We start from the raw sequence: 15,334 nt of genomic DNA on the forward strand, positions 1-15,334 counted from the left end.
TAGCGCATGTCTGTCTCTAGAGACCAGAAAGGGCAGCTCCTGTACTTCAGCAGCCCCAGGAGGAGCAGACTGTCCTCATCAGGAAATCTTATCTGGGATCAAAAAGGTGAAAACAGTGGAATCCAGAAGTAGTAAGTGGAGAGGTTTTTTTGCTGGGCACAAATTAAGGCTGTTCATCTGCTGCAGCTTCATTTTTTCCTTAGCCTGCTTGGACTTTTAAAGTGTATCCTCAACACTGAGCATCCTACACGCAAAGCAGGTGCCTTCACAACCTGATCATCACGCTTTGTCTGGTTACTCTTATGACCTCTCAGCCTTTGCTGAGTTGCCCTGTTCCCAGTCTGATTTTTCTTTGTAAATGTTTTCTTTTAGTCAAATCCCGATGGTACCAACGGTACTTCAAGCCAGGAAAGCTGCTGAGCTGAACGTAGCCCTGCACTCAACCCTGATACATTTTTGGGCCCAGCACAGTGCTGCACCATTGCATCCTAATGCAGCGCCATTCCCATCGCTGTGGGGGTTTGTGGGGCTGCAGGGCTGGGCAGCAGCCGGGAGCTGCTGGAACACATCGCTCTGTGAGGCCTCCGTGCTCCAGGATCGCCGGCGTGGTTGGCACAAGAAGCTCCAGGAGCTCATGTCCCAGTAGCTGCGAGGCAATGGGACAGGTAACATCACTGAGCCTCATCCTACTTCCTGGGAGAAAGGGATGCCTCCCATCACTCTGACTGGCTCGTGTTCTGTTTCTGTGTTCTCTCTCTTTGGGGAGCTCTGGAACTGGGCTCTGCACCAGCTGCCATGCTCGCTGGAGACATTGGGGAGCCTTAGGGCAAAAAGGGGAGTGTGTTCATGTTGCAGATCTCTGGGCTTTTGTCCAAAGAGGTGAAACAAAGAGGTTTGAATGCCTGTCCTGCCTATACCTGGCTCCCTCCTGCTGTGCTGTTTGCTCAGGGCTTTTCTCAGAGCACTCTTACTCATCCTTCCATCACCCATATGTCCTCTGTTGCAAGGAGCAGCAGCTGTTGGGAGAACGTGGGGCTCTCAGGGTAAGGGAAGAGCTTCCTTGTGGATGTTTATTGGTACAGTGACACATTGAGTCTGGGGGAACATCCAAGCACACGCGTTTCAGTTACTGAGTACTGTTTGTCAGTGTGAGAGCTTCACCTTTGATACGAGCCACCCTGTGCTGAGCAGATTGTGTCTGGCATGGCAGGAGGCTCAGTGAGAGCTGTGAAACACCTGCACCACAAGCTGAAGGTGTGGATTTGTTATTGGTAGGAGTAAGGCATGTAGGAGGCCACCAGGAGATTTTTAACCATTGGGAGTAACATAAAGGGAGATGCTTTTTGATTTAGTACCCCTCCAAATGAAATGGCATACGTAATACGTTCCAGTATGTCCCAGTACAGTTCAGTATGTTGAAGCTCATTGGACCTTGTTGTGCTATGGGAAATGAGACAGAAATGAGACAGAAATGAGACAGCTCTGCTCAAGTTCCCCACCTCATTTCCTAAGTCTTGAATTGACAAAAAGCTGTGATGGTGGGGGAGATACAAATCACCCCCCAGGCAGCACTCACTACCATGTAAAATCCCACTTCTCATGGTCCCACTGCTTCACCACCATCTCTTCTACCATCGGTGATGGGAAGGATAAAGGAGCTTTGGTGGGATGGTGTATCCTGGCCATGCCTACAGTGCAGAGCTCTGTGTGATGCTGTCCTGGGAGCCCCGGGACTCAGCCGGAGGAAATGCTGTACAGAAATCCTCCTTATTGGGATAAGAGACTGTTGTTCTGCATGATATTTTGGTTACAAGGTATTTCTAGATGTTCACAGTTAATTTCTTACCTATTTGAAAGAAAATAAAAAGGTTGTTGGGTATTTTTTGTGTGTGTGTGTTTTCAAGAAATAAAAATTATGCATTATTCCACGTGGGCGTGTGAGACTGAATGCAAACATACACAACTTCAGGAATATGTTTTTAATGCCAAGCGCTGCTGGCTGCCTGAAAGGTGACTGTGGGGAAGGATTGTGGCAGAAGGTTGGAGCTTGATAATCCTTGAATCCTTCTAACCTAAGCCATTCTATGATTCTTCTACACTTTCTTCACTGTAATCACTCCTGAAAAGCAGTTTTTTGCTGTGCTCCCTGGTAGCACTGCAGGCATCTTCACCCTGACAGTGGCAGAAGTCTGAATTGTTAAAGATATTTTCAGCTGTTCCCTAATGAGTCCCTCTTTCTTTGTTGCACTTTAATGAGCTCCAGGTTTATTTTCCTCCCCCTCTTTTCTCTCCTGGTGCTTCTAATTTCAGATAAACATTTAAGATTAGAAGCGGCTCAGGATACGTAACATGACTCTTAACCTCTGTGCAACTTTCTGACTCTGACTTGCCATTAAAAGCTTGATCCATCTCTATTCCTGCAACGTGAAGATTTTCAGCTGAAATTACATCCATGGTTTTTTTCTTTTTTAACAGGAGCAACTTTTCTGTACGGGTTGTGTCACTTTCAGATGCAAAATAGGAAACAGCTGCCTTTTTCAGACATCAAATAAGAGCCACCCTGCATTCACAAGCTATTTTCAGGCTCTGTGAAAACCGAAATGTATCTTTTAAAACTTAATGGTTGCTCTATCTCAGCAGCTGTCATTAACACAGCCATTTTAATTGTTTCTTCATACCTTCTGCGAAGGTATTCACCAATGCAAGGGCAGGGTGCCCTGATCTGTGTTTGATACTTGGATTGCTCCCTTATCATAGAGGCACGCTGTGCTATCTGTTGCCCCATTTGTAGGCATGGTGTGACAATGGGCCTTCCCAACAGGACGGAAAGAACAAAAATCACGAATTAAAGACATTTTTGAATATTAGTTTACACATTATGTTGTACGCTGCAACATTCTGAACTGCTGTCAGTCTATGGAGCAGTCCTGGTGCTGGATTTGGGGAGCTGTGCTCAGCAGCCACAGGACACCTGCATCATTCACTTCCCACTGTCTCATTTCTTCTTTGCTGCACTTAAGAAGAGGAGCGTTATCTTTAACAGCCCTTCCTTAAAAGGGCCTTTTTCTTTTATAAACCAGGCAGAACAGAGCTGGATGGAGACAGCGGGAAAAAGTTTCAGCTAAAGCAATTCCAGCGGCTGACCCTAGCCAAGGCAGGAGCAACCGAAGCACCGTGCGGAGCCAACATCGGGAGCGCGTTCAGCACACGGAGGCGGTGCTGGGAGCGCAGGGAAGCTCTGAGGACACACGCAGTGACGGATCCCGGCTCGCTCCGCTCCTCCCGTCACACATCTCACCGAACGGCCGAGCTCGTAGCGCTGCCGGCAGAGCGGAGGTTCGGGCAGAGCGGAGGTTCGGGCGCAGCGTCGTCTTTTCCGCGCCGTCGCACGGGGAGCCGCGGAGCGCGGGGACGGCGGTGCCGCCGGGCACAGGAGGGGCCGAGCCCGGAGCCACGCGCTGCCCGGCTTCTCCTTCGAGCTCGTCCTCTCGGCCGAGGAAGCGCCGTCCGCCCGCCGCAGGCCCCGCTCGTACCGGGGGGCGGAGCGGGGCGGGCGCAGCGCGGCTCCTCCCCGGGAGGGAAGATGGCGGCGGCGGGCGGGGGGGGCGCGGCGGTGTCGGTGTTGGCCCCCAGCGGGCGGCGGGTCACGGTGCGGGTGGGGCCCGGCACGGTGCTGCTCCAGGTGGGTCCGGGTTGGGGGGCGGTGCGCGGCGGGCGGGCCGCGCTCGGAACCGGGTCCCGACATCTCCGTTCTCTCCGCAGATCCTCGAGGAGGTGTGCAGGAAGCAGGGCGGCAGTCCCGCCGAGTACGGCCTGAAGTGAGTCCCCGCGCGGGGTCGGCGGCGCCGCTTCGGCTCCCGGCCGGGTCGAGGCCCGCGCGCGGCTCCGGGCTCTGCGCTGTTCTCCGTGCCGCCCTCGGCCCCGAGGGCTTCCCGCCGCCGCCCCGCTCGGCCCGGAAGGCCGCATGGAGCAGGCCGTAACCCGGAGCTGCTCGCTGAGCCGCGATCTGGTTTTACTCGTTGCCACGGCAGTGCGAGGTGCTGTGTGGGGATACACCAGGAAACGGCCCGCAGTTAGCACTGGGGAGAGAGCGCAGCACATACAGCACAGCTCTGGTGATGCTCCAGAAAGTTGTTTTCTTCACATTAGGCTCAGTGTGTTTTCCAGCGTTAAAGTCCATTCACTTTTGAGGCAGATACTGAAATCCTTCCATAAAAACGTGCCCCTGCTTCTCCCCCTCATGTGCTTTCTCTGGTTCACTGCAGGACCCCTCTGTTGCCTGCTGTTCTGACTGCCTGCCTTTACAGTGAGAAAGCCAGCAGTTTGCCAATCTGACTGGCAGCAGCGTGCCTTGTTATTTATCATTGAATCAGTGTGACTTGGTCGATGTTTCTCTGACATTTCTCTCATCAGAGCATTGGGGATTTTATTTGTGACTTCTACAAATCGTAGTTTTTGGTATGCTGCGTCATCACACTGTATGGCTGACAGCCTGCCCAGAGGCTGTGGAGGGTGTTAGGTCACTAAAATGATCTGACAGTGGTCTGTGATGGTTCCTGATGTCTTCACCTGTTGTATTTTTCTTTAGGTTTCAGAGAAGTGTGTTGGATCTCACTTTACAGTGGAGATTTGCCAGACTGCCCAACAATGCCAAGCTGGAGATGGTGCCAGTCTCTTGTAATAGAGCGGGAATTGGAAACACGGTATGTTCATTACAAAGGGTGACCTGATTTGTTTTATTTTCAGTCCTGCTGGATGTGATCCTGTCAGATCTAATGAGCAGGAACATGTTTAGGCTTGGCCAGAGCTCGAGTGAAGGGCCACCCAAAGAATAGTGGAGGTGTGATGGAAAGTAGTTTGGTAACTGGAAGTCTTTGCTTACTGTCTGTATGGTCATGGAGGGTAGGAGGGTTCTTTTGAAGAGCTGAAGAACCTAGCAGTCTTAAATATATATGACCTTAAAGATTGCCGATGGCTTTGCTCAAAAGCTGAGTTAGTTCTCTTTCCCAGTTTCTATTTCAGTTACTGTAGTTTGCCTCCGAGTTTCAACTAAAATCTCAGTTTTCTACAGGATTCACAGTGTATTCACACAGCTTTATCACTTTCTCTGACATGCTGTGTCTAGCAGTGGCCTTATTTATTATTACTGGCAGAGGGCTTATGGGTGCTTTGTTCTGTAGGAGTTATTGTCATCTTCAGGAGACAAATCTTTTTATGCTTGTCATTCTAACGGCTGGAGGCACAACTTAATGGATATGTGTTACTGAGCATAAACATTTTATGTGGTAAAATCTTATTTAAGCAGTCTGGAAATGAAAATTTGTCTATTGCTTAAAGTCATCTCTTTTTTGTCCTTTTCTGATGTGCTTAATAAGGAGTTTCTCAGATTTTGTGTAAATCTTCAGGTCTGTTGATCTCTTAACGTCTACCTGCCAAATTGTGATAGTGGTATTTTGTTGTAGGTAATTACTTTGGCTGTCACGTCAATAAACTCATGCATACATTGAAATTTGAACATTGTTTTATTAGAAGGTTTGGGCTCTCCACTCTGGTTTGCTGTGGATGTGTTTTGTAGCTTTGGATATCACTAATGTTCACGTTTACCTTTAAAACTTCCATATGCTTTGTTCTGGTGTTGACGTTTCCTTTTTGACTCTGTGATAAAGAATTGTCTGCTCAAAATGACATCATTTAAAAGACAGAGCAAAACCAAAATACAGTCTGGGAGCACACGCTGCAATTTTCAGTTAAAGTTATGATGGCGTGAAGTAATTCTTCCACATGAAAGCAGTTCTGTCAGAATGGTACAGTGATGACTGCCTGAGCTTTGAATCTTGTTTGAGAGACGTTGTACTGAGGGGAAAAATGGTTTTATCTAAAGAAGATGGATGGAGCCCATCAGAGCCTACCAGAAAGGTTGAGAACTGTGTACTGTGGGAGAAGGGTTATAAGGTGGGGTCGCAGACTTTGGTCGTTGTTAAAGCTAATTAAAATTGTTATTTAGTTGTATTTCAACAAAATAATCTACAGGATTAAGAGTTCTCATAGAGTGCTTGTTGGTGTTTGAAGGAGTTGAGAAGGCAGAGCAAACATGCTTGCAAATGGTGCAGTCTGAACAGAGTTGCTGTCCCATAAACTAAGAGCAGACACTTCACTAGTAGTAGTTTTGTGGGCAATATAAGAAAATACTTTGTAAAAATAAATACAGTTGTCCAAAAGAATTCCTTGCTGCTGAGAAAGAGTGTCACGTTCTGTAGGAAGTGTAAAGCAACTGGGCAGTTCTAGGGGTTGAACTGATGCTGTACTAACGTGGTGGCTGTGGAGATGTGAACCTGATCACACAGCTTGGTTAAGGCAGTGTTGGGGTGAATCTGATTCTGTGCCCTTGGTTATTGAGCAAATTCTTCCTGTGATGGCAGGTGATCTGGGGGCACACTCAGCACAGTTCTGCTGATAAAGTTATTGTTCTTTTGCTTATCTGCTTGTAAACTTAGAGATGAAGGGGCCCTGGGCAGCCTGGTTTAGCATTAAACGTGGAGGTTGGTGGCCCTGCATGTGGCAGGGGGGTTGGAGATTCATGATCCTTGAGGTCCCTTCCAACCCTGGCCATTCTGTGATTCTGTGATACCAATGCCTGGTATAATAGTCTTCAACTATTTTACATGGAGACTGGGATTCTTTAAAAGGCTTTCCCAATTGACTGACTGTGACTTTCTTGACATACTTAGCTTTGAACTGTTGCCCAAGAGACTGATGCAACTGGCAGCCTGAATTTCAGGGCCGGATTCTGGTAGAATGGTGATGTCTGTAGCTGAGGGTAATCTCAGGTTTGTCTTCAGCATGGAAGAAACCAGGAGGTCGTTTTAATTGTGGGCTGAAACTGTTGCCTTCTGTTAGCTGGTTGTTGGTGATGCCACCGTGATTCCCATCTCCAGCAGATCAAAATCAGCAGTCCTGCCAGGCCTGGTGGGAGCTGCAGCAGGTGGTAAACAACTCTTCCAAAGAGATTGCAGTATATGGTGTAATTGTTTGGCTGCTAAGCCTTTTCCTTGAGGCTGTTCCTCAGTGTATTCATTTTGGAAGTGCCCTTTATTGATTTTCCAGTAGAGTTTTCTGTAGATTATAAAGGATGCTTCATGAGCTAATAAGTGTAGATGTTCAAATTCCAGGTTGGAAAACACCTGTTCCTTTTTTTCTTCTAATGCCACGTGCAAGTATTTAAGAACTTGAAATTGTGCATTAAAATTTGGTGGGTAGGAAGCCTTTGTGAGTTGCAAGTTGCATGGATTGTCTTTTTAGACTTGGCAATAGTTGGTTTGGTCTCCAGTGACTTAAGAAAGACAATTTTGAACTATGCTTGTTGTTCCTATGTGTAAATGTGCAAGTTATGTTATTTGTTAGGTTTTGGGAAGGCTTTTTGCATGCTGGTGCTTAAGTCAACAGAGCTTTGTGCTGTGTGGGTATCACAACTTGTGCAGCTGCATCAGTTCTGTCCGAGCCATTGGAATTCTTTTAATAGAGCTATGGAGCTCCTCGCTGTACAGTTTCAGCTAGTATGAAACAGAGCATTTCAGCTCTTGTGGTGGCATGCATGTCATTTGGGACTCTTGCATCCTTTCTCTGTCAGTGTTTCAGTTCATGGGGATACATCGTTCCAATCAGAACCCCCTAACAAGCAGATCTGTTACCCGAGAGTTGATATTTTTCCACTGCCTTTCACTGCACTGTTAGAACAGTTAGGAGCTGAGCAGTGCTGGGAAAGTGAGCATTGAGAGGAGCAGATCTTGGGCTGTGGTACAGAGGCTAAGGCTGAGTTTGCCTCTTGCACTGAGCGTGTTCTCTGCAGAGCTCCCTTGTTACCGTGACCCTGTCAGCTGCTTTCAGTGCTGTTGAATGCTTCTGTCAAAGTCTCCTCTTTTGGCTTCTCTTCTCACTTCTTCCCGTTCAGCTCCCTCCAATTGCTTGTTCCAAAGGTCCTCCGTATTCCATTTCACTTCCTTCAGGCTTTGGCTTGAGCTCCTCTCTCCCCTCTGCCTGCACCTTTGGCTCTAGCTGGCACACACGCTTCCTTCAGAGTCGTTTCTTTTTGACTCTGAGTAGATATGCAGACGTGGTGCTGAGGATCGACTGCAGTGAACTCATAGCTGTGCAAACATTGCAATATTTGGAAAACAGTGTGACTTCTCTTTTTTCCATCCTCTGTTTCAAAAGGAGATTTTATTTTTAAAAAGGGCTCCATTTTTTTTTTTTTTCCTAATTTTCACTGTCACCATAGGGTTATTGGAAAGTCAGGAATATTCATTGTGTAAGAACATTTCATAACAAATAAATGTCCTCTAGAGTTCTTGACAATATTTAATGGAGAAGCAAAGTCTGGAGTCCAGAGAAGTCCTTGCAGAATGATACTGGCCGGGCTGGTGGATGTCTGGATGACAGAATCAGATCTGTTGTCCTGCTGTTTCTGTAGACAGAGGTAGTAACAATAGCTGGTGTCATGCTGTGCGTTCTTACTGCGTGAGAATGCACTACAGGTTGTGCAGCTGAGAGATTCATGTCAGATTATTTTAATGGTAATTTACTGGCAGCACTGTGTGCGCTGTGAGCTTGGACACTGAAAGCAAAGCTGTTAATTGCATTCAGCAAATCTTTCCAAACTGAGGTCATGTGGTCATGTTAAATTTTCAGTGATGTGAGAAGATACTGCGGTGCTAATGGATCACCCAGGGAATCTGTTTGCTGGAGAACTGAAACTATAGTATTTGTACCAGAATAATTGTTACAGATATTAACTTCGAAGATATTTGAATCAACATTTGTATCTAATGTAATCGCTAGCAGCAAGTGCTTAGAAGGAAGTTGCATTTTTTGGATAGCAATGATTCTAGAGATTGAAATGGCGAAGAAAGTTGCAAAGAAAAGGGTTTTCATTCAGTATTTATAACTCAGCATGTTTCTCCTGTAGGTTCGGATTGCACTGCAGTTAGATGATGGCTCCCGTTTGCAAGATACCTTTCTCTGTCAGCAGACCTTGTGGGAACTTCTGAACCATTTTGCAAAGACCAGGTGAGCAATGCAGTGAAAAAAAATACGTGTTTGAATCGATGTCTGTGTGACAGTCTGTAGATGCAGTTACAGGGCTTTCTGCTTTAACACCAAGTAAGCAGCTGCTGGCTCTCTTCCCTTTGGTCCCCAGTGGAATGGAGGAAGAGAATTGGAAGGGAGGAGGTTAGAAAGTTTATGATTTGAGATAAATGCAGTTTAATAAGTAAAAAACAAAACAAAATTAACACGCTCTTGCTTCACCTGGTAGAAGGGGTTCTTAAGCAGGTTGCTGTTGCTTTTGGGACTTGTCATGCAGATCTTCAAGGAAATCTGGAGCTCTCAGCAAGCAACATGGAACCTTCAGAAGACTGATTAAATCCTATCTAAATGGAAGAAAATCTGGTCTTACATTTATGAAATATATACATGGGTTAGAAATCTTACTGTTTGAGTCCAGTTTTAATTGAGTGCTTTCTTTTGTCTTTAGTTTTGACTTAAAGATACTGTATTGTTTCAAGATGTCAAGCTAATAAACTTTTCTCTATAGACAGTTCTTTTTTTGTGGCTTGGACGATGTGGCAACCATTCTATTCCAAACAGAATTTCCAAATCTAGGTTATTTTTTCCTATTGTAGTTGGATTTACCTTTCTCTTGATAATGTGGCACTTGAGAACCTGTATTTCTGTCTTGTTCTTCCTCTTGCATTCCCTGCCTTCTGCCAGTTGCTCTTGGCTTTTTCTAATGTAACTGGAGAACTTCTTGCTTCTGTTACCTATTAATTTCTTGCTCCTCTGAACAGATGCTGTATTACAGTATTGTGCAAGCAGGAAGTATTTTTTGCTAATTTCTCAGAATGCTCAAACATTGATCAATCTGAGGAGGTGGTGGCCTTCTGTCTGGAGTGTTCTTACGTCTCCAAGGCTGCGGTGCTCGAAAAGCTGCAGAGTGGTCACTGGGAAAGGAAGGGGGATGAAGAAGTTGCTTTCAGTGAAGCTCAACCTTTCAGCAGAGGCTTAGAGGATGCTAAGTGATGGATTGCCACGCACACTGAGTTGTAGCAGTTGCCCAGTGGCAAAATGGCACGGGTTAGCATTAGCCTAACGTGTACCTGCAGGAACAACTTTAGCTGAAGTTTAAAGTCGCTTATTCTGAACTGCTCATGAAATTACTGAAGAAACAGAGTTCTGGAGTTGAATTGGCCAACGTTACCTCAGTATGTCAGGTAGTACAGTTGGATTGTGTGACTTGAGTTGCTCTGGAGCTGTTGCAGGGTAAAAGAACTAATCCTTTGGACTTCCCAGTGATGTGCTGTTCATTTTCTGTCAGCTTAGCTCCTGCACTGCAAATGAGGAGATCAAACGAGGACCTGGTGTTGGCCCAAGGGAGGGAGATGGGATCACAGGGTCCATCAGAAACATCACCACAGTAGTTACTGCTTATTTCCTGCACTCCCATCTAACTCTCCTTGTAGTATTTGTGCAGCTTTGTGGGGATATGTAGTTGATTCAGCTGAAAAACAGTGTTTTCCTTAGGTCAGTTTCCCAATCCAGTTAAGAGCTGTCTCACAGATGGTTACGACAAGAAGTGTAACGTGATACTGTCCCCCACGACATCCTTATAACAAAGCTGAGGAAGTGTGGGATAGATGAGTGGACAGTGAGGTGGGTTGAGAACTGGCTGATTGGCAGAGCGCAGAGGGTCGTCGTTGGTGGTGCAGAGTCCGGTTGGAGGCCTGTAACCAGCGGTGTTCCTCAGGGGTCTGTGCTGGGTCCGGTCTTGTTCAACATCTTCATCAATGACCTTGATGAGGGGATAATGGCCACCCTCAGCAAGTTTGCTGATGATACGAAGTTGGGAGGATTGGCTGACACGCCTGAAGGCTGTGTTGCCATTCAGCAAGACCTGGATAGGCTGGAGAGCTGGGCAGAAAAAAACCGGATGAGGTTTAACAAAAGCAAGTGTAGAGTCTTGCATCTGGGGAGGAATAATTCCATGCACCAGTACAGGTTGGGGGGTGAGCTGCTGGAGGGGAGCTCTGCGGAAAGGGACCTGGGTGTCCTGGTGGATGACAGGTTGGCCATGAGCCAGCAGTGTGCCCTTGTAGCCAAAAAGGCCAATGGCTTACTGGGGTGCATTAAAAAGAGCGTGTCCAGCAGGTCAAGGGAGGTGATCCTCCCCCTCTACTCTGCCCTGGTGAGGCCTCATCTGGAGCACTGCATCCAGTTCTGGGCTCCCCAGTACAAAAAAGACAGGGATCTCTTGGAAAGAGTCCAGCGGAGGGCCACGAAGATGGTGAAGGGCCTGGAGCATCTCTCCTATGAGGAAAGGCTGAGTGAACTGGGTCTGTTCAGCCTTGAGAAGAGAAGACTGAGAGGGGACCTGATCCAGGTCTATAAATATCTAAGGTGTGGGGGGCAGAATGGCGAGGCCGGACTGTTTTCAGTGGTGAGTGGAGACAGGACAAGGGGAAACGGCTGGAAACTGCAGCATAGGAAGTTCCGCACAAACATGCGCGAGAACTTCTTTACAGTGAGGTGACGGAGCACTGGAACAGGCTGCCCAGGGAGGTGGTGGAGTCTCCTTCTCTGGAGATGTTCAAGACCTGCCTGGATGCCGACCTGTGCGACCTGCTGTAGGGAACCTGCTTTGGCAGGGGGTTGGACTCGATGATCTCTGGAGGTCCCTTCCAACCCCTACAATTCTGTGATTCTGTGATTCTGTGATTCTGTGTCGTAAATAAAGATCCAAAGGGGGAAACAGATGGGTAGGAATGGTTTATGTCAGGTTTTCTACTCAGCATTTTGTATCACCAAACAATAGTTTGAGGAAATGCTTGAGGTAGTCTAAAGTGGTACAAGTGAGTCTTATTCTTCTCACTAATGGTGAGATCTACTGTCTGGCATTTACTCTTAAGTCAAAAGGGACAGTCTGCATATAAATGGCCAGGCAGAAAATAATTATTTTCTGGTAGAGGAAAGAAACAGGCAAGAGAGAAGCAAAGGCCAGGTGTTCTGGGTATTTTAAGGCTTCTTTTGAACCTTACCACATCCTTGGTGCCTCTGGGAGGAGAGGAGTGCCTGTTGCAGTTCAGGAGCTGCCAGATTGGTGGAGCTTTTATTTGTTACAGGTTGTTGTAACACTAGTAGTTAATATGCATAGTGCTTTTTTTAAGGTTATAGCTGCCACTCTATTCTAAGTGTATAGTATTCTAACTTCAGTTCGTGAGGCTCAGCTGTTCCCTTCTGCCCTGTGGAAGCTGAGCTCAGAGGCTGGGGTGAACTTTGTAGACTTCTAATTGAACTCAAAAAGCAGCAAAGACGGTGAGTGTGACGACAAGCTGGATCTGCAGCCATACACTCAGATTCTGTGGGCTGTGCTGTTTTCCAGTGTGCGCTGACGCAGTTGACTGGTTAGTAACCAGTCAACTAATTGGTGACTTCTGCTGAATCTTCCCTTCCAGTTTCCAAGTGGAGACGTTTTCCTGGAATGCTCAGCCGCTGTAAGTGCGTGAGGGGAAGTATTCTAAATCCACTGGAATTTCCCCCAGGTCTCCAGCATCCATCTTGGCTAATTGGGTCTGAAGAAGGTCTGGAAGCTATTGTCAGGCTGCTCCTCCTCTCAGCATGCGGCAGTCCTTGCACAAGATGTTTACAGGCCCTGTCAGATCACTACATGGAGGAATCTAATCTGCTTGCCGTTCCCCTTCTAAAGAGCAGCACATCAAAGAAATGACAATGTGTTTGATGTATGTGCTTGCCTCAGTGAATGAATGTAATGGATTAACAGCAGCTGGAGGAGGAGCCTGCTGGCTTACCAGAGTTATACGAAAATAAGTCTCCCTGGGATCTTTGCGTGGAGTCTGTTCTTCAGAGACCATTTGAAGGACAAGTGATGGATGCCCTTTTAGCATCAGGCCTGGGAGAGCTGTTGCTCTGCAGTCTCCCACTCTTGCCCCTATGACAGCTTCAGTAGCTGTGTAGATTGTTTTACATGGAAGTGATTGCAGTCTGGATGCTTGAAGGCCATACTGACAATGACTGTGGCTCTGCTACCTTTGTGGTAGGGAATTCATTCAGTTCATATATTTTTTCACACGTTTTTAGAAGGCTGTTCAATCAAAGGATTCCTTGGATTGAAGTGGAAAGAAATTTTGGAAAGGTGAATGGAAGTAAGTTGTGTAAGTCGAATTAGTTTCCTCTCTTCTTGGACTGTTTGGTGAATGTGTATTCCATTGCATCCTAGCTTCTAGCATCCTAAATAGTGATCATCAGCATTTTCTGACAGATGACCTGAGGTTTATGTTTTTATTCCCCTGAGCTGTTTTTATCTGCCATTTTCTGTGGCTCCAGAGAGAAACTACAGCCTATAAAGTCTGCACTGTTTCCTCCATATCTCAGCAGCCCTTTTTTTATTTTTATGCATTTTGATGAGGGCTTTCTGTAGAGATACAGGTGATCTTGGTTGGAAGCAGAAATGTTAAAAGCAAACTGAAGATCACTGTCTGTTTTGAGTCGCCTGGAAAAGTTTGAGCATGCACAGCCTGTGAGGTTGTGCTGACAGTCTCTTATGTGCTATTTTGTTCCAAACTTCCAATCAGGAGACAAATTGTGGGGTTGGTTGTGTTGTTTTTTGCCTTAAATCATCAAGGTTTGCATTTCATACCAGAGTGTAAGCAGAGCCCACCCTTTATTGCAGACTTGCTTCCCCCCACCATGGCATTGGGAAGAGGCAAAGTGACAGCTGCAGAATGCCTCTTGAGACCAGCCTTACTCTGAGGTTTCTGACAGCTTGAGCGTGTCCTGGATGCTGATGCTTTGCTGCCATTGCTTCAAATACTCCAGCAGCTGCAGTATTTATAAACACAACTGCAAATAGGGTCTTCCTGGTATATGGGAAAATGCCTGCAGTAATGGAAGCAGCTTCCCTTCCAACAGTGGTGGTGATTGCAGTGCCTCCAGTGTCTGAGTAACAGCAGAAAAAGGGTCACATAGGAATAGTCATATTGGAGCAGAAAGCTGTCTGTCTGCTGCAGATTGTTTCCTGCAGAGCATCGTGTATGGCTTTTTGTCTTTGGCTGAGTATAAGTGATTGCAGAACTGCATGTGGTTGCAACCTATTTTAGGTTGTTTTGGTGTTGTTTCTTTTTTTTCCCTTTGAACGAGAAACTTAATTGTTTTTCATAAGCTGAAGCTGGGCTGTAATTAGGATGCTGTGGGCATGTCTGTCACCTACTTCTTGCATGATGGCATTTGGTACGTTGGCTGGGAGAAGTGTGTTTTCCCTTCCCTCCCCCCTCAAAAAAGAAGAGGTACCTCGGTACTGTCAACCCATTCAGATCTGTTGCAGTGAATCTGATAGCAGTTCTCAGCCCCTCACATCCCTGAACAGAACTCGTATCCCAGCGCTGGTTTTACGTGTTGCTGTCTATGGATTTGTTGGGTATAGCAAGTGGGGCTCATCAGTTCGGTAGCGACTCGCCTTATCCTGTATCACCATGCTGCTGCACGCTTTATTTGGAAAGGTTTAAACCTGTAGATCGAGGCTGGAGATAGGCAGCTACAATTAAAGCAAACAGAAATCTGAATTCTGGTCGGTACTTAACTGGTTTGCTCCCCCACATCCTCCATCTGGAACTCTTTGATGTGCTCTTGCTCTTGAGGATTACACAAGCATTGAGTACTGTCGGTTCTCAAATGGCACTCCCAATTCTGAGTGACTCCTCCTTGCAGCTACTCTGCTTGCATTTCTCTGAAGCTGTGTTTTGAGTCCTAAATGTGAGTGTGCGTGGTGAATTTTCCCACAGTTTAATGCCCATTTCCCCCTTGTCTTTTTCTGCTCTGTAGACTGGCTGACTCCTCCCCTGTTCCATTTGTTTTGTCACTTTGTACCAGAGTAAATAAATTCATATTTGGCAAAACATTGATTACATATGTATTCTTCTAAGCTGCTAAACTGTGATGTATTTTTGGACACAAGAGAGAGACTACAAAGACATTGACAAAGTTATTGGTGTTCTGTTACTCCTGTTGAGCATTATGATGACACTTAAGGTTATTGGAATCGCTGCACTGCAAACAGGATGTTGCATTTGGGTACTCAGACTCATCTTCTACTGTGCACAGATAAGGTGCTCCTCAGTGAAGCTGGGAGATGCCTCCAAACAGGACATTGGGAACAGAAAGTCAAGAAGTAATGGTGCAAAATGATTCTCTACAGTGCAGGGGAGGAGTCTAACCAGTCAGCCAAAGTGATCACACAGTGTACATCAGAATGGCAGCCTGCACCCTCCTA

General features: G+C 46.5%; 1 protein-coding gene across 1 annotated transcript in view; it reads left to right on the forward strand.

Moving 5' to 3' along the window:
• Positions 1-3,565: 3,565 nt before the first annotated feature.
• The window catches only part of ASPSCR1 (ASPSCR1 tether for SLC2A4, UBX domain containing), a gene marked incomplete at its 3' end in the record, with an annotated part of 36,160 nt that continues 24,391 nt past the window's right edge, over positions 3,566-15,334 (forward strand). Inside the window, exons 1-4 of the mRNA XM_079544275.1 lie at positions 3,566-3,682; positions 3,763-3,818; positions 4,589-4,703; positions 8,963-9,063. Coding sequence (XP_079400401.1) covers positions 3,584-3,682; positions 3,763-3,818; positions 4,589-4,703; positions 8,963-9,063 — 371 coding nt within the window. The 5' untranslated portion in view covers positions 3,566-3,583. The remainder of the gene's footprint in view (positions 3,683-3,762; positions 3,819-4,588; positions 4,704-8,962; positions 9,064-15,334) is intronic.

Source organism: Tetrao urogallus (genome assembly GCF_951394365.1).
Source record: "Tetrao urogallus genome assembly, chromosome: 18".
Lineage (NCBI taxonomy): Eukaryota > Metazoa > Chordata > Aves > Galliformes > Phasianidae > Tetrao > Tetrao urogallus.